The sequence below is a fragment of the Podarcis raffonei genome, chromosome 4 (assembly GCF_027172205.1).
Source record: "Podarcis raffonei isolate rPodRaf1 chromosome 4, rPodRaf1.pri, whole genome shotgun sequence".
NCBI classification, from domain to species: domain Eukaryota; kingdom Metazoa; phylum Chordata; class Lepidosauria; order Squamata; family Lacertidae; genus Podarcis; species Podarcis raffonei.
The window spans coordinates 5,710,734-5,734,296 of record NC_070605.1 but is presented as its reverse complement, the minus strand read 5'-3'; the positions used below and the strand labels follow the sequence as shown (position 1 = coordinate 5,734,296).

At 47.9% G+C, this 23,563-nt stretch overlaps 1 protein-coding gene across 2 annotated transcripts in view; it reads left to right on the top strand.

Annotated features, from left to right (window-relative positions):
- The window catches only part of PDE2A (phosphodiesterase 2A), a 384,874-nt gene that overhangs the window by 354,811 nt on the left and 6,500 nt on the right, over positions 1-23,563 (top strand). For both annotated transcript variants that reach the window (XM_053385339.1, XM_053385340.1), the window contains 11 exons: positions 519-596; positions 3,464-3,586; positions 4,288-4,358; positions 7,860-7,982; positions 8,908-8,995; positions 11,476-11,523; positions 12,066-12,140; positions 13,476-13,575; positions 15,257-15,369; positions 21,346-21,384; positions 23,270-23,376. In XM_053385339.1, the coding sequence (XP_053241314.1) occupies positions 519-596; positions 3,464-3,586; positions 4,288-4,358; positions 7,860-7,982; positions 8,908-8,995; positions 11,476-11,523; positions 12,066-12,140; positions 13,476-13,575; positions 15,257-15,369; positions 21,346-21,384; positions 23,270-23,376 (965 nt within the window). The remainder of the gene's footprint in view (positions 1-518; positions 597-3,463; positions 3,587-4,287; positions 4,359-7,859; positions 7,983-8,907; positions 8,996-11,475; positions 11,524-12,065; positions 12,141-13,475; positions 13,576-15,256; positions 15,370-21,345; positions 21,385-23,269; positions 23,377-23,563) is intronic.

The window sequence follows — 23,563 nt, the reverse complement described above, 5'->3', positions numbered from 1 at the left end:
GCAGAGACACATGCCCGACTGGCATGTTCTCTCCCTCCTGGTCGTTCATTCGGGAGCTTCAAAAGCTTTCTTCAGCCCGAATATCACAGCGACTGATGCCAACAGACATCGGCACACTTAGGGACCCGCAGAGTTTGTGCACCTTTCGTGACAGACCTCAGCAACTCAGTATTTTGGCTAATCTACTTTATTTGCATATAAACACACACGGAGCACTGCAACATGGCTCCCTCTCTCTCTAGCATCAGACAGCAAAGAGAAAGAACAAAGGACAATAGTCCCACATCACGGAACACAGGAACACAAACATCCTGTCTCCGTCACTTCCCACTCTGTGGAGTCAAAACATACACCGTCATGTGATAGACAACAATCCCATGACTGCAATCACGGAGCAGGGATTCTAACAGGGGGCACCACTGGAGGCCTTCATTGGTGCTTTGGTGCCTGTGGGCACTGGGTTGGCGACCCCTGCATTAACATATTCCCTACCCACTCCTTGTTTTCCTTCACTCCAGTCTCTGCTCTACAAGAAGGTCCACGAAGCTCAGTACCGGAGCCACCTGGCCAACGAGATGATGATGTACCATATGAAGGTAAGGCCGGCTTGCCTTTGCGTCTTGGAATCATAGAACTGTAGAGTTAGAAGGGACCCCGGAGGTCATCCAATCCAACCCCCTGCAATGTAGGAATCTCAGCTCCAGAATCGCTGGCAGGTGGCCATCCAACCTCTGTACAGAAATCTCGAATGAAGTCTACCACCTTGTGAGGGAGACCTTTGCACTGTTGAGCAGCTCTTACAGTCAGAAGGTTCTTCCTAATGTTCAGTTGCATTTCTGGTTCATTGAATCCATTGGTCCAAGTCCTTACCTATGGAGCACCAGAAAACAAGCTGACTCCCTCTTCCTGCATCACCTTCCTCTTGGGGGCATGTGAGGGGGGTGGACCTGAGCTATGTCTAGCATCAATATACTGATAGCGTAGCTCAGTGGCAAAGCATCTGCTTGGCATGCAGGAGGTTCTGAGTTCGAACCCAGGCAGCATCTTCAGGTATAATAATAATAATAATAATAATAATGATGATGATAATAATAATAGTAATAATAATAATAATTTATTTATACCCTGCCCATCTGTCTGGGTTTCCCCAGACACTCTGGCGGCTCCCAGCCAAATATTTTTTTAAAATACAGCATTAAACATTAAAAACTTCCCTAAGCAGGCCTGCCTTCAGATGTCTTTTAAAAGTAAAATAGTTGCTTATTGCCTTGGCATCTGGTGGGAGGGCATTCCACAGGGCGGGCGCCACCACCGAGAAGGCCCTCTGCTTGGTTCCCTGTAACCTCACTTCTCGCAGCGAGGGAACCGAAAGAAGGCTCTCGGTGCTGAACCTCCGTGTCCGGGCTGAACGATGGGGGTTCAAGTATACTGGGCCGAGGCCGTTTAGGGATTTCAAGGTCAGCACCAACACTTTGAATTGTGCTCGGAAACATACTGGGAGCCAATGCAAATCTCTCAGGACTGGTGTTATGTGGTCTCGGCAGATGCCCCCAGTCACCAGTCTGGCTGCCGCATTCTGGATTAATTGCAGTTTCCGAGTACCTTCATAGTCACGTAGAGCGCATTGCAGTAGTCCAAGCGGGAGATAACCAGAGCATGCACCACTCTGGCGAGACAGTCTGTGGGCAGGGAGGGTCTCATCCTGCGCACCAGATGGAGCTGGTAGACAGCTGCCCTGGACACAGAATTGACCTGCGCCTCCATGGACAGCAGTGAGTCCAAAATGACTCCCAGGCTGTGCACCTGGTCCTTCAGGGGCACAGTTACCCCATTCACGACCAGGGAGTCTCCCAAACCTGCCCGCCTCCTGTCCCCCCAAAACAGTACTTCTGTCTTGTCAGGATTCAACCTCAATCCGTTAGCCACCATCCATCCTCCAACCGCCCAGGTAGGGCTGGGGAAGATCTTGGAGAGTTAGACTCATAGGCTTGGAAGGGACCCCGAGGGTCATCCAGTCCAACCCCCTGCAATGCAGGAATCTGCTGCCAGTCATACTAGGAAATACTTAGGTGGATAGACCATGGCTCTGACTCTGTACCTACCGGCTGCCTAGCTTCCTGTCATCCTGTTTCAGTTTATGGCAGCCTCTGCTCACCTGGCACCTTGTATTGTTGAACTACAACCCCAACCATGGCTTGGCCTGAGGGGAGTTGTGCTCCAACAACCTCCGGCGGGCACCAGGTTGCATATGTGTTGGTAAACAGGTAAATGAACATGCTAACACAGGTGACTTAGTGTTGCCAGTTTAGCTTAAAGTTGGGAATGTGGCCAGTTTGCAGGTACATCTTCATTCAACATCTTTATCAACGACTTGGATGATGGACTCAAGGGCATCCTGATCAAATTTGCAGATGACACCAAACTGGGAGGGGTGGCTAACACCCCAGAGGACAGGATCACACTTCAAAACGACCTTGACAGATTAGAGAACTGGGCCAAAACAAACAAGATGAACTTTAACAGGGAGAAATGTAAAGTATTGCACTTGGGCAAAAAAAATGAGAGGCACAAATACAAGATGGGGGACACCTGGCTTGAGAGCAGTACATGTGAAAAGGATCTAGGAGTCTTGGTTGACCACAAACCTGACATGAGCCAACAGTGTGACGCGGCAGCTAAAAAAGCCAATGCAATTCTGGGCTGCATCAATAGGAGTATAGCATCTAGATCAAGGGAAGTAATAGTGCCACTGTATTCTGCTCTGGTCAGACCTCACCTGGAGTACTGTGTCCAGTTCTGGGCACCACAGTTCAAGAAGGACACTGACAAACTGGAACGTGTCCAGAGGAGGGCAACCAAAATGGTCAAAGGCCTGGAAACGATGCCTTATGAGGAACGGCTAAGGGAGCTGGGCATGTTTAGCCTGGAGAAGAGGAGGCTAAGGGGTGATATGATAGCCATGTTCAAATATATAAAAGGATGTCACATAGAGGAGGGAGAAAGGTTGTTTTCTGCTGCTCCAGTGAAGCGGACACGGAGCAATGGATCCAAACTACAAGAAAGAAGATTCCACCTAAACATTAGGAAGAACTTCCTGACAGTAAGAGCTGTTTGACAGTGGAATTTGCTGCCAAGGAGTGTGGTGGAGTCTCCTTCCTTGGAGGTCTTTAAGCAAAGGCTTGACAACCATATGTCAGGAGTGCTCTGATGGTGTTTCCTGCTTGGCAGGGGGTTGGACTCGATGGCCCTTGTGGTCTCTTCCAACTCTATGATTCTATGATTCTATGTGGAGTCGAAAAGGGACTCCAATTGTCATCTAGTCTAACCCCCGGCAGTCTTGATCGTCACCATTTCTCCTCCTCAAAATAGCTTGCTCCACATAATAATAATAAAATAATAATAATAATAAGGCGGCACCAGCTGTTTTTCCTTTTGAAAAGCTAAGCGCTGCTTCGTCTTCCAGGTTTCAGATGATGAATACACCAAGCTCCTCGACGAAGGAATCGTGCCCGTCTCAGAAATTGACCCGAACTTTGCCAAATTCACCTACACCCCGCGTTCCCTTCCGGAGGACGACACGTCTATGGTGAGCATTGGCGGGCGGAGGAGAAATTTGGTTGGGTTTGCACTTTAATGAGAGATGTACCTATTTTGTGCTTTCCAAAACAAGGCAAAACACAGGGATCCTTAGAAATCGGCTCCAGATTTTGTGAGGAAGCTCTCCACCCCTACAGAATATGCCCTCTGTGCTTTCTTAGGCTGAAGGGAGTTGTAGTCCAAAGGTGGCGATGTAGTCCAAACCCCTGAGCCTTGGGCTTGCTGATCAGAAGGTTGGCGGTTCAAATATCTGCAACAGAGTGAGCTCCCATTGCTCTGTCCCAGGTTCTGCCAACCTAGCAGTTCAAAAGCATGCTAATGCAAGTAGATAAATAGGTACCACTCTGGCGGGAAGGTAAACGGCGTTTCCATACGCTCTGGTCTCCATCATTGTCCCGTTGCACCAGAAGCGGTTTAGTCCTGCTGGCCACATGAAACCTGTCTGTGGACAAATGCCGGCTCCCCGCCTGAAAGCGAGATAAGCGCCGCAACCCCATAGTCACCTTTAACTGGACTTAACCGTCCAGGGGTCCTTTGCCTTTTTACCTTTACCTCTTAGGCTGATGGAAGTTGTAGTCCAAAGGAGGGCATCAAGTTGGGATTGGCTGCTTCTGCACACCTCCTGAATACTCTCTCTCTCTCTCTCTCTCTCTCTCTTTCGCTCTCTCACTCTCTCTCTCTTCTCCACAGGCCATTCTGAGCATGTTGCAGGACATGAATTTTATCAGCAGCTACAAAATCAACCGCCAGACCCTTGTCAGGTAGGATGTCCAGAGGGCTGCCTTTTTTCTCTCTCCCTTTCATAGACTCACACATTAGAATCACAGAATTGTAGAGCTGGAAGGGACCCCTAAGGGTCATCTAGTCCAACCCTCTGCAATCTTTTTGCCCAACGTAAAGCTCGAACCCACGACCTCGATATTAAGTGTCTCATGCTCTGCTGACTGAGCTGCTGCTTGCACCCAGCTTTTCCCCCAGACTGTGACTCGAGGTGGCTTAAAACAAAACAACACAGATAAAATACAAAAGACCAGAAATGTATAAGATCTTTATTAAAAGGTAATTGAACTCAGTTAGCATCAAAAAACAGAAACAGCACAGTGCTATTAAAAGCACTTTCCTTAAAAACAAAAACCAGCCGGTTCCCAAAGACCTGCAGGCAGTGCCCGATTTACATATAAGCTAAACATGCTATAGCTTAGGGCCTCACTCTCTTGGGGGCCCCCATAAAATTTAAAGAAAAAAAACTGGATGTACATTTCCAAAATATAAGATAAAAAACAAATAAAATAAAAGCATACAGCAACAGTGTTTGTGTTGTGTAGGCTCCTCTGATGTAAGTCATGGGCCCCGCCTGCTAGCCTGCTCACTGGTTTCCTCATTTCTCTATACAGTGGTACCTCGCAAGACGAATGCCTCGCAAGACAGAAAACTCACAAGAAGAAAGAGTTTTCTGTTTTTCGAGGTGCTTCGCCAGACGAATTTCCCTATGGGCTTCCTTCGCAAGACAAAAGCCCATAGGGAAATCTCCAGGGACAGCGGGGAAGCGCAGCGCGTCTTCCCCACTGTCCTCGGACCTCCTCCGAAGGCTGGCGGTGGGGCGGAGAGACCTCCTCCCGCCGCCAGCCTTCAGAAGGCTCCTCCGAAGGCTGGCGGTGGGGCGGAGAGACCTCCTCCCGCTGCCAGCCTTCGGAAGGCTGCTCCGAAGGCTGGCGGTGGGGCGGAGAGCCCTTCTCCCCGCGCCAGCCTTCGGATGGCTGTTCTGAAGGCTGGCGGTGGACCGCCAGCCTTCAGAACAGGTCCGGGGACAGAGGAGAAGTGCAACGCGCCTTCCCCTCTGTTCCCGGACCTGTCCTGAAGACTTGCGGTGGGAGGAGGGTTTTCCTTCCCACCGCCAACATTCAGAATGCTGTTCTGAATGTTGGCGGTGGGGAGGAAAGCCCTTCTCCTCACCGCAAGCCCCGCAAGCTCCGGGAACAGAGGAGAAGCGCAGCGCACCTTCCCCTCTGTTCCCGGACCTGTCCTGAAGGCTTGCGGTGGGGAGAAAAGCCCTTCTCCGCACCACCAACCCGGCAAGCGGTTTCCATAGGAACGCATTAATTGATTTTCAATGCATTCCTATGGGAAGCCGTGCTTCGCAAGACAAAAAAACTCTCAAGAAGAAAAAACTCACGGAATGAATTAATTTCGTCTTGCGAGGTACCACTGTATAGGGTGCCTACATTCTGCATGGACTGGTTGCAGGGCGACATGTGCAAATGGCTTTAGATACCTATTTGGTCCATGAATTACCATCTAGCATACGAGCCACAACCTTGGAACTGCAGAAGGGGCAAGGGTCTCTCCAGGGCTGTCTTAAGCATATGCGGCGCTGGGGTGCACAGATCCGCCTGGCGCCCCCCACCCCGGTTGCCCAGTCCCAGGCACGCAGGAGGATGGAGCCGGCCAGACACCTCAGCGTCTCGCTGGCTCGGTTGCCTCCGAACTCGCGGCACAGAAGAGCCTGCTGCGGCACTCCGACCGATGGTCAGGCTCTTCCCCAGACTCAACTCTTGGCCCTTGGTCTCTCCCCAGTGCTTCCCTTTCCACTCTCCAGCCCGCCACTGGGAGGAGGAAGGCTGGGGCTTGCCCAGCCCCTGGGTTGCAACCGAGAGCGCCCAAACCAAACTCCCGAAACTGGCTGTGCAGGCTCAGTTATTTGGAAAGAGCAATTTAAGGGGTGCCCACTTTTAATAATAATAATAATAATAATAATAATAATAATAATAATAATAATATATTATTTATACCCCGCCCATCTGGCTGAGTTTCCCCAGCCACTCTGGGCGGCTCCCAATCAGTGTTAAAAACAGTACAGCGTTACATATTAAAAACTTCCCTGAACAGGGCTACCTTAAGATGTCTTCTGAATGTCAGGTAATTATTTATCTCTTTGACATCTGATGGGAGGGCGTTCCACAGGGCGGGCGCCACTACCGAGAAGGCCCTCTGTCTGGTTCCCTGTAGCCTCATTTCTCGCAGTGAGGGAACCGCCAGAAGGCCCTCGGAGCTGGACCTCAGTGTCCGGGCTGAACGATGGGGGTGGAGACGCTCCTTCAGGTATACAGGACTGAGGCCGTTTAGGGCTTTAAAGGTCAGCACCAACACTTTGAATCGTGCTCGGAAACATACTGGGAGCCAATGTAGGTCTTTCAAGACAGGTGTTATGTGGTCCTGGCTGCCGCTCCCAGTCACCAGTCTGGCTGCCGCATTCTGGATTAATTGCAGTTTCCGGGTCACCTTCAAAGGTAGCCCCACGTAGAGCGCGTTGCAGTAGTCCAAGCGTGAGATAACTAGAGCATGCACCACTCTGGCGAGACAGTTCGCGGGCAGGTAGGGTCTTAGCCTGCGTACCAGGTGGAGCTGGTAGACAGCTGCCCTGGACACAGAGTTAACCTGCGCCTCCTTGGACAGCTGTGAGTCCAAAATGACTCCCAGGCTGCGCACCTGGTCCTTCAGGGGCACAGTTACCCCATTCAAGACCAGGGAATCCCCCACACCAACCCGCTCCCTGTCCCCCAAAAACAGTACTTCTGTCTTGTCAGAATTCAACCTCAATCTGTTAGCCGCCATCCATCCTCCAACCGCCTCCAGGCACTCACACAGGACCTTCACCGCCTTCACTGGTTCTGATTTAAAAGAGAGGTAGAGCAACGGTCTAGAAGTAGAGCAAAGGAACAACGGTCTTGCAAATGGCTAGGTTTCACCCGCCGAGCTTTTTAGAGTGCCACATCATTTTCACTCCAGACTTATCACCATTATTACAAATGTATAAAAGTATAAATCCATTATACATTTAAATCCCGCACGCTTCCTCAGAAGGAGCCAAGGGCGGCACAAAATTGGTATGTCAGTGTGGCAGCACCTGCACTTTGCAACACCCTGTCGATTGATATCAGGGCCTTTTGCTGTTGTATTTTCAGCATTGGCTAAAAAAACCCACCTTTTTGTTTATGAATGCCTACCCAGACATGTGCATCTGACATGTATATTAATATGCAACTTTATTTTATCGTGAATATTTTGAGGGTGGGGGGAGGAATAGACTTTGGTTTTTTTTTAATGTTTGAATTGCTCCTGAATTTTAATGTATATTGAATGTACACTACTTAGTAGTTGGCTTCTTGTTATGACCAAACGGAGTGCAAAATCTATTAAATGAAAATGAAAATAGCCAGTGTCATTCTCACCAATGGGCTTCTTTTGGGGGGGTCTCCTCACAGGTTCTGCCTGATGGTGAAAAAGGGATACAGGGACCCTCCGTACCACAACTGGACCCATGCCTTCTCGGTCTCCCACTTCTGCTACCTGCTCTACAAAAATCTGGAGCTGGTCAATTACTTGGAGTAGGTGGACGATGCTTTGCTTGCCAAAGGGAGGGGGGCCGAGTTTACGCCAGGGATCAGCCGCAGAGCGCATGGCGGCAGGGACAGGGGAGGGCGTCCTGGTGATGCGGAACTTGGTGGGGTATCTTCTTCTTTGGCGATCCCTCGTAGCCAAGTAAGATTGTCTTCCATAAACATGGTTTTAACAATGAGTCCGTAAGTGACTGTGGAGGCCAGTTCTGGACCCACACGTCCTTCCACAGTGGGGACATTGGTTTCCAGGCGGGAGTTGATCATGATGTGCATTTGCCAAGTGTGCCTTCCTCTTAGCACGTTTCTCCCTTGCGTCCTGAGTTTGAGCGTCTTCAAAGCCCAGGACACCTTTGGTCAAGGCTGTTCTCCAACTGGAGCGCTCACAGCCCAGTGTTTCCCAGTTGTTGGTGTTTATACTACATTTTTTTAGATTTGCCTTGAGACAGTCTTTAAACTTTTTTGTTGATCACCAGCATTATGCTTTCCATTTTTAAGTTCGGAATAGAGGGGTTGCTTTGGAAGACGATCATCAGGCATCCACACAACATGACCGGTCATGGGGCTCAAACCCATAACCCTGAAATTAAGAATCTCAAGCTCTACCAGCTGAGCTAAGGACCCACATCCTGACTCCGAATCCAATACTGACCTCTTGCTCCCCTGTTCCCTGGCTACTTGCCAAGGTCCCCTCCCCCTCTGCTTTAAGAAAATGAAAAACTTTGGATCTGAGGGTGTGCTTGGTTGGCAGGGGGGCACCAGGTTGGGGAGGCTGAGGGAAGATGCCATCTCCAACTCCCTTGGGGCTGCTTTGCATATGGGATGCCTCCTCGACTGCCAAATTTCGGAGCAGCCCAGGCATCTCAGAGCCCTTCCGCAGCTCATGCGTGGTTTTTCCTTTTTTTCTCTTCGACAGAGACATCGAAATCTTTGCTTTGTTCATCTCCTGCATGTGCCACGACCTGGACCACAGAGGCACCAACAACTCCTTCCAGGTGGCTTCGGTACGATTTTTTATTTATTTATTCCGCATTACGGTTTATATATATGTCACCTTTTAGCCCAAAAGGCTCCTGAGAACAAACGTACAAATGCAAAATAACAACGCAGATGGCGCCAATTCAAAATGTTTCTACAGTCTTTCCAAACCAAACACGCCTGTGTCCCTGCTGAAAAGAACATTCCTTGCAACACTGTGAAGGGGAAACAAAAATATTCAAGCAGAACCTATCTTCGAGACGCCACCCGTGTCCTAGTGGGATGCGGGTGGCGCTGTGGGTAAAACCTCAGTGCCTAGGACTTGCCGATCATATGGTTGGCGGTTCGAATCCCCGCGGCGGGGTGAGCTCCCGTTTTTCGGTCCCAGCTCCTGCCCACCTAGCAGTTCTTTTTTTATATATAATTTTTATTCAGTTTCCAATATACATTCCATCCATATTTAACATCCACTTCTAACATATACATCTTTTAGACTTCCCTCAGTGTATCCGACAATTTCCCATATAATCACAATTACTCACATTTCTTAAATTTATATTGCGCTTTAACAATCTTAATCTTATCATATCTTTTAAGCAACATTTCTATCCATCGTTTTCACAGAGCTTCTTGAAAGCCAACAAGCGTTATTTGCTTCTCACATACATTTTTGGTATACTCTGTGAATTTATTCCAGTCCTCGGTGAATCTCTGATCACGTTGATTCCGAATTTTCCCCGTTAATTTGTCCATTTCTGCATATTCCATCAGTTTCATTCTCCATTCTTCCCTCGTCGGCATTTCTTCCTGTTTCCATTTCTGGGCCATCAAAATTCTAGCTGCTGTCACTGCATACCTAAATAATTTCACATCCTTCTTTTTAATTTCATTCCCTAATATTCCTAATAAAAATGCTTCTGGTTTCTTAACAAAAGTATATTTCAACATTTTCTTCATCTCATTATAAATCATTTCCCAGAAGCCTTTAACTTTCTTACACTCCCACCACACGTGATAAAATGTTCCTTCTTTTTCCTGACATTTCCAACATTTATTACTGACTTTATACATCTTACCAAGTTTCACTGGTGTTACATACCATCTATACATCATTTTCATAACATTTTCTTTTATTGTAGTGCATGCAGTGAATTTCATTCCTTCTTTCCACAATTTTATCCACTCATCAAATTGTATATTATAACCAAAATCTTTGGCCCACTGAATCATAGCTGATTTTACTTCCTCATCCTTTGTATGCCACTCAAGTAATAATTTATACATTTTTGATAAAATTTTAACATCACTGTTCAAGATTTCTTGATGAAACCTAGATTTCTTTTCCTGAAAACCTCTTTCTGACAACTCTTTTTTGAACATTGCATTTAACTGAAAATAGTGCAACCAGTCACTCACATTTTCTTTAACTTCTTCATATGGTCTCAATTTCCATTTATTACCTTCTTTAATTATCAAATTCTCATAAGTAATCCATCTCCCTGTCATATTGATCTTTTTCACACTCATTATCTCCAATGGTGATAGCCAGTATGGAGTTTTAAACTCTAATAAATTTTTATACCTATTCCAGACTTCAATCAACGATCCTCTAAAGATGTGGTTTTCAAAACCTTTATGCACTCTATTCTTTTCACACCATAAATACACGTGCCAACCGAATCTATTATCATAACCTTCTAAGTCCAACAATTCTGTGTTTTCTAACTTTATCCATTCTTTCACCCAGCAAAGACACGAAGCTTCATAATATAACTTTAAGTCTGGCAGGGCAAAGCCTCCTCTATCTTTTGCATCTGTTAATATCTTAAATTTTATTCTCGGCTTCTTGCCCTGCCAGATATATCTTGACATTATTCTTTGCCATTCTTTAAATATTGTCACACCTTTAATTATTGGAATTGTTTGAAACAGAAACAACATTTTCGGTAACACGCTCATCTTTATCGTTGCAATTCTTCCCCATAATGATAGTTTCATTCTTCCCCACACCTCTAAATCACGTTTAATTTTATTCCATATTGGTACATAATTGTTTTGAAACAGGTCAATACTCCTGGGAGTTAACGTAATCCCTAAATACTGCACTTTCTTAACCACATTCATCTCTGTTTGTTGCTGTATTCTTTCTATTATCTCTTGATCCATATTCTTAGCAATTATTTTAGTTTTTTGCCTATTTAACTTAAAGCCGCCCACCTAGCAGTTCGAAAGCACGTCAAGTGCAAGTAGATAAATAGGTACCGCTTTATAGCGGGAAGGTAAACGGCGTTTCCGTGTGCTGTGCTGGTACTGGCTCGCCAGAGCAGCTTTGTCACGCTGGCCACGTGACCCGGAAGTGTCTTCGGACGGCACCGGCTCAAGGCCTCTAGAGCGAGATGAGCACGCAACCCCAGAGTCGGACACGACTGGCCCGTACGGGCAGGGGTACTTTTACCTTTTTACCTTGGGTACCCTGACTTGATGTCTCTTTATTTTCTCTTTTCAGAAATCGGTCTTGGCTGCCCTGTACAGCTCAGAAGGCTCAGTAATGGAGGTAAAACTATTACAGATATTAATATCGTGCCGTTTGAAGTGGCTGGATGCATGAAAACTGGCTCCTTCTTGAAAATAAAAGTGTTGAGGTTCCTGCCCTCTAGAGCAGCAGAAAGCAAACTGGCTGCATCTTTTAAAACAACAACAACTTATTATTTATACCCCACCCATCTGGCTGGGTTTCCCCAGCCACTCTGGGTGGCTTCCAACAAAATATTAAAATACAGTAGTCCGTCAAGCATTTAAAGCTTCCCTAAACAGGGCTGCCTTCAGATGTCTTCTAAAAATCTGGTAGTTGTTTTTCTCTTTGACATTTTGTGGGAGGGCATTCCACAGGGAGGGCGCTACCACCAAGAAGGCCCTCTGCGCTGGACCTCAGTGTCCGGGCAAAACGATGGGGGTGGAGACGCTCCTTCAAACAAAAATATCTTCAGTAGGCGCCTAAACCACATGATGCGGGGCACCTGTCTAATTTCAGCTGGCAACTGATTCCAGAGGGCTGGAACCGGGACACTAAAAGGGTGTGTTTTTCTCTCTGCACAGAGGCACCATTTTGCTCAGGCCATCGCCATCTTAAACACCCACGGCTGCAACATCTTTGATCATTTCTCTCGGAAGGTGAGTCAGAAGAGGGTCAGCAGTTCCCGGGGTCTCATAGCAAAAAGCATTGATGATTAAAGCCAGTCATTTCTCGACACTCTGTCATCTCCAACCTGGTGCACTCCAGGACCACGACACCCATCAGCCTCAGCCAGCATGACTGGCAGCCGTCTCGTGTGTCACCGGCAGCTGACATAATTTCAGGAGGGTGTCACATAGAATTGAAAAGTTGGAAGGGACCAGGAATCACAGCTAAAGCATCCTTAAGAGATGTCCACCCACATCCTGACTCCAAGGAAGGAGACTCCACCGCCTTCCGGGGAAGTCCGTCCCACGGTCAAATGGCTCTCACGGCCAGAAAGTTCTTCCTAATATTTGGTCGGAATCTCCTTCCTTGTGACTCAAAGCCATGGAGCAGAAGCATGTTCCATCTTCCATGCAACAGCCCCTAAGATATCTGAAGATGGCTCTCCTTTCATCACCTCTCAGTCTTCCTGTCTGTGATTCCTTGGAAAAGAAGAAGAGGAGGAGGTTGGATTTGATATCCCACTTTATCACTACCCGAAGGAGTCTCAAAGCGGCTCACATTCTCCTTTCCCTTCCTCCCCCACAACAAACACTCTGTGAGGTGAGTGGGGCTGAGAGACTTCAGAGAAGTGTGACTGGCCCAAGGTCACCCAGCAGCTGCAGGTGGAGGAGCAGGGAATCGAACCCGGTTCACCAGATTACGAGTCCACTGCTCTTAACCACTACACCACACTGGCTGTTTTCCAATTGGAGTGCTCACAGGCCAGTGTTTCCCAATTGGTGGTGTCTATACTACATTTTTTAAAATTTGCCTTGAGAGAGTCTTTGAACCTCTTTTGTTGACCACCGGTATTAAGCCTTCCATTTTTAAGTTCGGAATAGAGTGGTTGCTTTGGAAGACGATAATCAGGCATCCGCACAACATGACCAGTCCAACAAAGTAGATGTTGAAGAATCATCGCTTCAACACTGGTGATCTTTGCTTCTTCCAGTACACTGGTATTAGTTCACCTTTCTTCCCAAGTGATGTGTAAAAATTTTCAGAGACAGCAGACAGCAAAAGGCATCAAGAGTAAGCAAGACCAAGAGAGTAAGGGGAAGATGGCTGGGTGACTAGCGCCTTTATAGGGTCTCCCAGGGTCACACCCATCTACCCGGTCACATGCAGGCGGAGGATGCTCTGGACCACATGTGACAGGAAGTCCTCCTGGTTGGAGCAACATTCCCCTGTGTGTCCATTCTGGGCACAAAATACAAAGGGAATGTTGTGCTTAACTGCTTTGGTGATGTTACACACCACAACTTCCAGTCTTATTGCCCCAATAGGATTACCAAAGGATGCTGGACTTGATGAGAGACATTATCCTGGCTACAGACCTTGCTCACCACTTGAGGATCTTCAAAGACCTCCAGAAAATGGCAGAAGGTAACCAGGGATCCACCAGGTGGAGCCAGATGTGAAGGGCGTGGCCACCAGATTTCTAAAGTTGGAAGGGAGTCTCCCTGCGTAAAAGCTACAAACTCTCACACACAAACAACTTCTTCCTATCTTATGTCAAGGAAACAGAACCCGGGGCTGGGATCTGTTGGCTTTCTTGTGTTGAAGCATCTTCCTTGAATGCACAATTCAGTCTAGCCCACAGGAAATATTAGGTATGAACCATAGAAGAAGTTAACCTGGGTTTCCAGTAACACACAAAAACTTAAAAGACTCTGCTCTCTCCACCTTCGTCTTTTCAGACACATCCCTAGGGGCACGAGAGCTAGAAAGAAAACAAAGGCAAAGTCCTAAAGAAACCAGATTTTGAAGCACCAAATCATGGAATAAAAAAAAATTGTAGAGTTGGAAGAGACCTTGAGGGTCATCCAGCCCAACCCCGTCATGCAGGAATATTTCACCCAATGTGGCGCTTGAACCCACAACCTTGGGATTCAGAGTCTCGTGCTATTAATAGTATTATTTATTACCTGCCCTTCGTGCTAAGGACCCAGGGCAGGTTGCAACAATTTGAAATACAACATTAAAAACCATTTATTGAAAGAAAAGAGAAAAAAATCACAAAAGAATCTAATAAAAATAACATCTAATCAGAAGTCACAAAAGTTCCTATAATGGCTTATATTTTCTTTAGATTTCCAGTCTTTCTGCATTAGAAATCTTCATGGCCCTCTTCCCAAAAGTGATTACTTTTCCCATGTCGTGGGATGGAGAGTTGAAAGGGACCCAGGGTCATCTAGTCCAACCCAAGGCAATGCAGGACCAGATCCCATGTTTCTGACAATAGCTGCTTTCTTCCTGTGGCCCAAATACTTATTTTTACCCAGTTCTGGGGTTTTTTTGGGTGGGGGGTTCAATCACACACAATGGAGTGTGATTCTGAATCCCTTACGATACGGTAATCTTTATTGTCATTGTCCGATACAGAACAACGAAATTGAAAAATCTACATAAGACATTCAAAAACCAGCTAGCCTGCTATCCCAGCTATCCCAGCCTGGTTAACCCCCTAAAAACTCTGATACTTCCATAATTAAATACAATATACTCCAATAGAGACTACCTTAAAAGGTAAAGGTAAAGGGACCCCTGACCATTAGGTCCAGTCGTGGATGACTCTGGGCTTATGGCGCTCATCTTGCTTTACTGGCCGAGGGAGCCGGCGTACAGCTCCCGGGTCATGTGGCCAGCATGACTAAGCCGCGTCTGGCGAACCAGAGCAGCACACGGAAACGCCTTTTACCTTCCCGCCGGAGCGGTACCTATTTATCTACTTGCACTTTGACGTGCTTTCGAACTGCTAGGTTGGCAGGAGCTGGGACCGAGCAACGGGAGCTCACCCCGTCGCGGGGATTCGAACTGCCGACCTTCTGATCGGCAAGTCCTAGGCTCTGTGGCTTAACCCACAGCACCACCCACGTCCCTGAGACTGCTTTACAGTGCATTTAAAACCAAGGTGTGATTCTCCTAAGGGCTATGGGGGGGGGGAATAGAACAGAGACCCCACACCTTCCAGGCCTCGTTTCTTTGGGGAGAGGGTCTTGCTGGCCTTGTACTGTCTCTGCGGAGTCCAAAAAAGGAGACCTCCTCCATCTCTCGCCCTTTCCAGTTGGCTATGACCCCAAAAACAAGCAGCACCACAGCCTCCTGCTCTGCCTTCTCATGACCTCGTGCGACCTCTCGGACCAGACCAAAGGCTGGAAGACCACCCGCAAGATCGCGGTGAGTGTGGGAATCTGTAGAGTTGGAAGGGGGCCCCCCAGAGTCATCCAGTCCAGCCCCCTGAAATGCAGGAATCTCAACCAGATCATAGATGACAAGGTAGCCTTCTCACCTCTGCATCCGCGTGAGGAATGGTTGCCACCTCCAGGGTTTTTTCAATTCTGGGGAAAGGCGAGTCAGAGGTGCGTAAAATCACGCGTGGCGTGTCAGGAACAGAAAGGTTTTTCTGCCTCTCAGGCATAGGCAAACTCGGCCCTCCCAATGTTTTTGGGACTACAACTCCCATCATCCCTAGCTAACATGACCAGTGGTCAGGGATGATGGGAGTTGTAGTCCCAAAATATCAGGAGGGCCGAGTTTGCCTGTGCCTGCAGAAGAACTTGGGGAATGTTGGAAGATTCAGGATTTCTTTCTGTATGTTTTTTGGTATTTTGTGCATTGTGACTTGCCAATATTCTTATTGATTATAATTTATTGGAATTGTTAAGTGTAAACTGTTTCATTGCTATTTGCTGATATGTCATTTTGCTGCTTACTATTATGTTCTAATGGATTACTGAATATTGCTTTATTTGATATAAGTTGTTTATTTTAAAGTTATTGTGGCTTTTTTCTACAGTGGTACCTTGGTTCTCAAACTTAATCCATTCCAGAAGCCCGTTCCAAAACCAAAGCATTCCAAAACCAAGGCGCACTTTCCCATAGAAAGTAATGCAAAAGAATTAATCCGTCCCAGACTTTTAAAAACAACCCCTAAAACAGCAATTTATCATGAATTTTACTATCTAATGAGACCACGGATCCATAAAATGAAAGCAATAATCAATGAAAGATAAAGGGACCCCTGACCATTAGGTCTGGTCGTGGACGACTCTGGGGTTGTGGCGCTCATCTCGAGATACGGATACGGATATGCTCGTACCCCTTCCAATCTGCGCCCCATCCCGAGCGGCGAGGGTAGGGTGAGCAAGGATTACTCACCTCCGTCACTGGTGTTGTGCAATGCCAGGTCTATAGGCAACAAAAACGCCACCCTGCGAGACTTCTTTACCTCGCAGGGGGTTGACCTGGCTTGTGTGACGGAGACCTGGGTGCGCGAAGGGGAAACTGTTACCTTACGAGAGATGGCGCCCCGGGTTTCTCCGTCCTCCACCAGTCGCGGACTGTGGGCCGGGGGGGAGGGGTGGCATTATTAATCCGGGAAGATTGTTCTTTCAGGGCTCTACCATCGTCATCGATCCCCGGCATTGAATGTGTTGGCCTAGTGTGGGGCTCCGAGGAGAGCTTGGCTGTCTGGCTGGTGTACCGGCCACCTAGCGCACCAGCAGCCACCCTGTCAGGCCTGCTGGAGGCGGTGGCCGGCTGGGCCTTGGAGTTCCCTAACCTATTGGTATTGGGGGACTTCAACATCCATGCTGATGCCACTCCCTCCTCACAGGCTCTGGACCTGGTGTCTTCCATGGCGACACTAGGGCTCTCCCAGTTTGTTTCGGGCCCCACACATCAAGCAGGCCACACGCTGGATGTGATCTTTGGCGTAGGTATAGATGTGATCATGTCTCCTTCGATGAAGGTGCCATGGTCTGATCACTACGCTCTGAAAGCCAGGATTGACTTTCCACCCCCACCCGCAGAGGCTGATGGACCCTGATAGATTCCGTCAGGCCTTGCGGGACCTTGGTCCCCCTGGCGACTCATTGACTGAGCTTGTTGAGGGCTGGAATATCCAGCTCCTGGCAGCCATCGATGAGATCGCACCTAAGCGCCCTCTGCGACCCCACAGAAACCGGGCTCCCTGGTTTACCGAGGAGCTTCGGAAAATGAAGCAGGACCTCAGACGGCTAGAGCGAGTATGGCGGGGTGCCTGTGACGGAGCCTCAAGAACATCTTATAGGGCTTTTATGAAAACCTACAAGATGGCGGTGAAGGCTGCTAAGAAGTCCTACTTCTCGGCCTCCATTGCCTCCGCTAGCTCTCGCCTGGTGCAATTATTTAGTATAATCAGGTCTTTAACGTCCCTTGAGGGACAGCCAAATTTAAATAACAATTTGACACACAGCTGTGAGGCATTTGCGCGCTTTTTTGTGGAGAAGGTCCTGTTGCTCCGCCATGACCTCCCTGCCAATTTGGATACAATAAAGGAACTGGAGGCCCCTCGACTGTCCTCGGGTCCAGTATTGGACCACTTTGACCAGATATCCCCAGCCGATGTGGACAGACTCCTCCGAGCTGGAAAGCCCACCACCTGTCCTCTCGACCCATGCCCGTCATGGCTGATTAGAGCGTGTCCAGATGAGGTGCGGGCCCCCCTGGGTGATATCATCAATTTGTCCCTTGGTACCGGGATATTCCCAGGGGAACTGAAGGAGGCAGTGGTGTGCCCGCTCTTAAAGAAAACATCATTAGATCCCTTAGATCTATCCAATTACCGCCCGGTTTCGAATCTTCCAATCCTGGGTAAGGTGATTGAGAGAGCGCTTGCTGAACAGCTTGGTAGGTTTCTGGATGAAACATCGGCTCTCGATCCATTCCAGTCCGGCTTCCGCGCTGGTCATGGGGCCGAGACAGCTCTGGTGGCCCTAACAGATGATCTCCGCAGGCAGCTGGATCGAGGCGGGTCGGGGCTGCTGATTCTTCTAGACCTGTCAGCAGCCTTTGACATGGTCGATCACGAACTCCTGGACCACCGCCTTGCCAGCGTGGGGATCCAGGGCACAGTCCTTCAATGGCTGTGCTCATTTCTCTCTGGTCGGGGACAGAGGGTGGCGCTTGGGGGGGAAATTGTCATCGCGCCACTCCTTGGTGTGTGGAGTGCCTCAGGGTGCGATTCTCTCCCCGATGCTTTTTAACATCTTTATGCACCCCCTCGCCCAGCTTGTCCGGAGTTTTGGGCTGGGTTGCCATCAGTATGCCAATGACACCCAACTCTATCTGTTGATGGATGGCCATCCTGACTCGGCCCCAGACACACTGACCAGATGTCTGGAAGCTGTGGCTGGATGGTTACGTGGGAGCCGGTTGAAGTTAAATCCTTCGAAGACAGAGGTCCTCTGGCTGGGACGGGGCGATATGGGATTGAGGGGGCAACTCCCATCTCTTGCGGGGGTGCAATTAGTGCCAGCATCGTCCGTTAAGAGTTTGGGTGTAATCTTCGATACCTCCCTCTCTATGGAGGCGCAGATTACAGCTATAACAAAGGCGGCATTTTTCCATCTCCGCCAAGCTAAGCAGTTTGCCCCTTATCTCTCTCGCCCTGACCTAGCCACTGTGATCCATGCAACGGTCACCTCCAGACTGGATTATTGTAACTCGCTGTACGTGGGGCTGCCCTTGAGACTGACCCATAACTCCAGCGGGTGCAGAATGCCGCGGCGAGACTCCTTATGGGGTCTTTGCTGCGAGATCATATTCATCCGGTACTATACCAGCTGCACTGGCTCCCGGTGGAGTACAGGATCAGGTTTAAGGTGCTGGTTTTAACCTTTAAAGCCCTATACGGCCTAGGACCCTCGTACCTACGGGACCGCCTCTCCTGGTATGCCCCACAGAGGAACCTACGGTCTGCAAATAAAAACATCTTGAAGATCCCAGGCCACAGAGAGGTTAGGCTGGCCTCAACTAGAGCCAGGGCTTTCTCGGCTGTGGCCCCAATCTGGTGGAACGCTCTGTCACAAGAGACTAGGGCCCTACAGGACCTGACATCTTTCCGCAGGGCCTGCAAGACAGAGCTGTTCCACCAGGCCTTTGATCAGGGCACAGCCTGACCCCCTCCTCTGGCAATCTGCACAGAATGTTGCTTCATGGTTGCCATTAATTTGATTTTAATTAACTTTATAATGAATGTTTTTAGAATGTTGGATTATTTTGATTGTTGTTAGCCGCCCTGAGCCCAGCTTCGGCTGGGGAGGGCGGGATATAAATAAAAATTTATTATTATTATTATTATTATTATTATTATTATTATTATTATTATCATCTCGCTTTATTGGCCGAGAAAATGAATAAGACAGTATTGTAGATGATAAAAGTGAAAAATTATTATTTTTCCTTCCCTGCACTGATGATAGTCATCGTTTGGATGGGGGGCTTTTATCCATTTCTGCAGTCACACAATCCATCAATCAGTAGCTGAACTGGGTTCCACACAGTCACAAAAACAAATTAACCGAGAAACCCTGAAAAACAAAAACGCAAAATAAATAGCAAAAACAAAAGCGCCAAACTTAATCTGTTATGGAAGTCTGTTTGACTTCCAAAATGTTTGAAAACCAAGGCGCAGCTTCTTATTGGTGCAGGCGCCCCGGAAACAATAGCCAACAGCCGCATCGGATGTTCGGCTTCCAAAAATCATTCGAAAACCAGAACACTTACTTTGGGTTTTCAGAGTTTGAGAACCAAAGCATTTGTACCACTGTATTGTTATTAGGTATGTGTTCTTTGCTGCCCATTTTGTTGTTGCTTTTTGCAGCTTGTAAACCCCCTCGTGCGTATCAATATAGAAAGGCGGTGTGCAAATTAAAAGCAAAACTATGATGCCTGTGGAACTCCCTGCCACAGGAAGCAGTGATAGCCACCACCATGGAAAGCTTTAAAAGAAGATTAAACAATTTATTGGAGGAGAACCAGGCTATTGGTGGCTGCAAGCCATGAGAGAGGCTATGCTCTGCCTGTATAGTCAGAGGCAGTTGTACTTTAATTTTGCTGTTTAACTTAATTTTGCTGGAAAGCGCAGAAGAGGGTAGGGTGCTGTTGGACTGCGAATTTCCTACAGACAACTGGGTGCCTGTTTCTCCATGCCTAGAAGAACTTTACCTGTTGCACTGCTGCCAGGAGGTTAGAAAAGGAGTTACCCCAATTGCTTAGGGATCTTTGGATATTGTTTGAACCATATTGATAATCTACTAGTAGTTTGAATTTTGCATGCAGAATGTGCCAGGTTAAATCACAGCATCTCTGTTTTTAAAAGGCTCTGACCTGGTGGAATGCTCTGTCCCATGAGACCAGGGCCCTGCAGGATTTAACCTCCTTCTGCAGGGCCTGTAAGACAGAGCTATTCCGCCTGGCTTTCAATTTGAACTTCGCCTGATCTTTTGTTCCCCTTCCTTCCCTCCCCCTCTCCTTTTTATGAAGATTACCCGCTCTGGGATCCCACAGCTAATTCTCCTCTGGTCTCCTCGCTGGCCCAAATAGGACTAATTTAGCCAGCTAGCCCTGGTGATCATCTAAAGTTTATTGGATGGATTTCCCCCCAAATTGATTTTTGAATTCTGAATTTATTGTTATTCACGTTTTATACAGTGGTGCCCCGCAAGACGAATGCCTCGCAAGACGAAAAACTCGCCAGACAAAAGGGTTTTCCGTTTTTTGAGTCGTTCCGCAAGACGAATTTCCTTATGGGCTTGCTTCACAAGACGAAACGTCTTGCGAGTTTTTGCGAGTTTGTTTCCTTTTTCTTAAAGCCGCTAAGCTGTTAATAGCCGCTAAGCCGCTAAGCCGTTAATAGCCGCTAAGCCGCTAATAGCCGTGCTTCGCAAGACAAAAAAACCGCAAGACGAAGAGACTCGCAGAACGGATTAATTTCGTCTTGCGAGGCACCACTGTACTGTATTTTATGCTGTTTTTTGTAGCATCAATTAAGTGTTTTAAATTTCTTGTTAGCCGCCCTGGGCCCGGTTTTCTGAACTGGGAAGGGCAGGATATAATTATTATTATTATTATTATTATTATTATTATTATTATTATTATTATTATTAAAAAACCCTTCCCAAGACTCTGGGGCTCCACTGCCAGGCAGAGGAAACAGTTGTGGGTAGCGTGTACCAAAGGTCGGAGTCGAAGGCTGAAATTTGGGCAAACAGTCGGGGGCACATACCGCCAAGGGTGCTGGCTCGCCTGAGCAGGGAAGAAGGTGGCCAGATGACTTCACATTGAGGAAATTAATTAAAACTTGCCTAAACCATGACTTTTGCTTTCCAGGAGTTGATCTACAAGGAGTTCTTCTCCCAAGGAGATCTGGTACGTAAGAAAACTCTCCTAAGACAATGCATGTACACCTCTCCCCACACTCAAATTCTTGCTGACCCCTTACAAGGCCCGACAGAGGTAGGAACGGTGGAGGGGAGGTCTCTCTCATAGAAAGATCATCGGGTGCCCTGGGAAAATCAGATTTCCCAGGGTGCCCGGAATGCCGCTAAACCTCATCCAAGCTGTCAAGGAAAGAGGGAGAGTGTGCTGAGGAGGAAACCTTCTTCCCTGCTTCCTTTTTTCCTGCTGCTGCTGCTGCAGATCCCAGATCTCCCTCGCAGAAAGAACATCGGGTCCCCTGGGAAAATCAGATTTCCCAGGGTGCCCGGGATCTTGCTAAGCATAATCTAAGCTGACAAGGAGAGACGGAGAAAAGACCTTGCCTGCTCCCACTTCTCCTGCTGCTGCAGATCCTAGATGGGTAAACGAGAGGGAAATAATTAGATGACACTCTGAACCGGGAGAGAACTTTTGGGTCCTCCTGCACCTTTTCAGTTGGAGGTTTTCTGAGTTGCAAAGGTTTGGATTCCAAACCAGGCAACCAGGAGGCTCGGCCCCACCAGAAACACTTCTCTGGCTGTGCATTGCAACAGTAAACTCCTGATTCAACACTGGGTGATGGCATATCTTTCTCTAACTCTGAGCTTGTATTCGTTCCAGGAAGTTTAACTTTCAGGGTTTTGTAAGTACGTTTCCAAGCACAATTCAGAGTTGGTGCTGACCTTTAAAGCCCTAAACGGCCTCGGTCCAGTATACCCAAAAGAGCGTCTCTGCATCGTTCTGCCTGGACACTGAGGTCCAGCTCCAAGGGCCTTCTGCAAGAAGTGAGGTTATAGGGAACCAGGCAGAGGGCCTTCTCAGTGGTTGCGCCCACCCTGTAGAATGCCATCCCATCAGATGTCAAGGCAATAAGCAACTATTTTACTTTAAAAGACAACTGAAAGGCCTTGTTTAGGGAGGTTTTTAATGTCTGACGCTGTATTGTTTTTAATATTCGATTGGAAGCCATTCAGAGTGGCTGGGGAAACCCAGCCAGATGGGTAGGATATAAATAATAAATAATAATTATTATTATTATTACCACTACTACTACTACTACTACTACTACTACAAACTTCTCAGAGACATTTGGTTACAGAGCAGTATGTACATCCTTAGGTTTTCCACGGACAGTGAAATTAGAGACATCGTTTCACTCGCAGAAGATGCTTGTCTGTAGTGTTTTTTGAAGACCGTGTTGCTGAGGCAGGGCTCTCTTCACCTTAGACAAAATCCCCCCCAACTTGGGATTCGTATGAATTTAGTTAAGCACATCCAGACCAGGGCATTTGATGAGTTACAATCTCAACTCATCCATGTTCGCAAGAGTGCTCCTGCATTGCAGCATCACATGGAAACATTGCAATGATGTCTCCACATTCAAAAACGACTGAGAATTATCTCTGGCTCTGGGCTGGATTTGGAAAGATCGGAGAGTCACAGAATTCTAGAGTTGGGTGGGACCTCAGGGGTCATCTAGCCCAACCCACTGCAATGCAGGAATCATGGCTAATGCATCCCGGACAGATGGACACCCAAGCTCTGTTTAAAAACCTCCAATGAAGGAGACTTCATGATCTTCCAAGGGAGTCCGTTGATTCTTCCATGGTGCAAGAAAGGGGGGCCTTTTGTGATCCAGTTGTCGCTGGACTACGGCTTCCATTCTGGCCGGGGCTGATGGGCGCTAGGGTTCAACAAATGGAGGGGGTAGGCTCTCTGTTTCTCCCTGAGAGTGTGGAAAGTCAGGTGGGGGGTCATTCCTCAGCTCTCTGGGCTCACAGGAAAGCAGGGAAGTGAGCTGTGCCTTGTTGACTTGAACAACCCGATTTCTCTGCAGGAGAAGGCCATGGGCAACCGGCCGATGGAGATGATGGACCGGGAGAAAGCCTACATCCCAGAGTTGCAGATCAGCTTCATGGAGCACATTGCCATGCCCATCTACAAGTGAGTGCTTGGGGGGCGGGAGAGGATTGTGGAGGGAGGGGGCTGCAATTTGGAGTAAAGCTCTGTCTGGCCAGAGTGGTGCATGCTCTGGTTATCTCTGCAGGATCTGATTTCTTTCTGCAGGTGCTTGTAAGACAGAGTTGTTCCACCTGGCCTTTGGCTTGGAATCAACTTGATTCCCTCAACC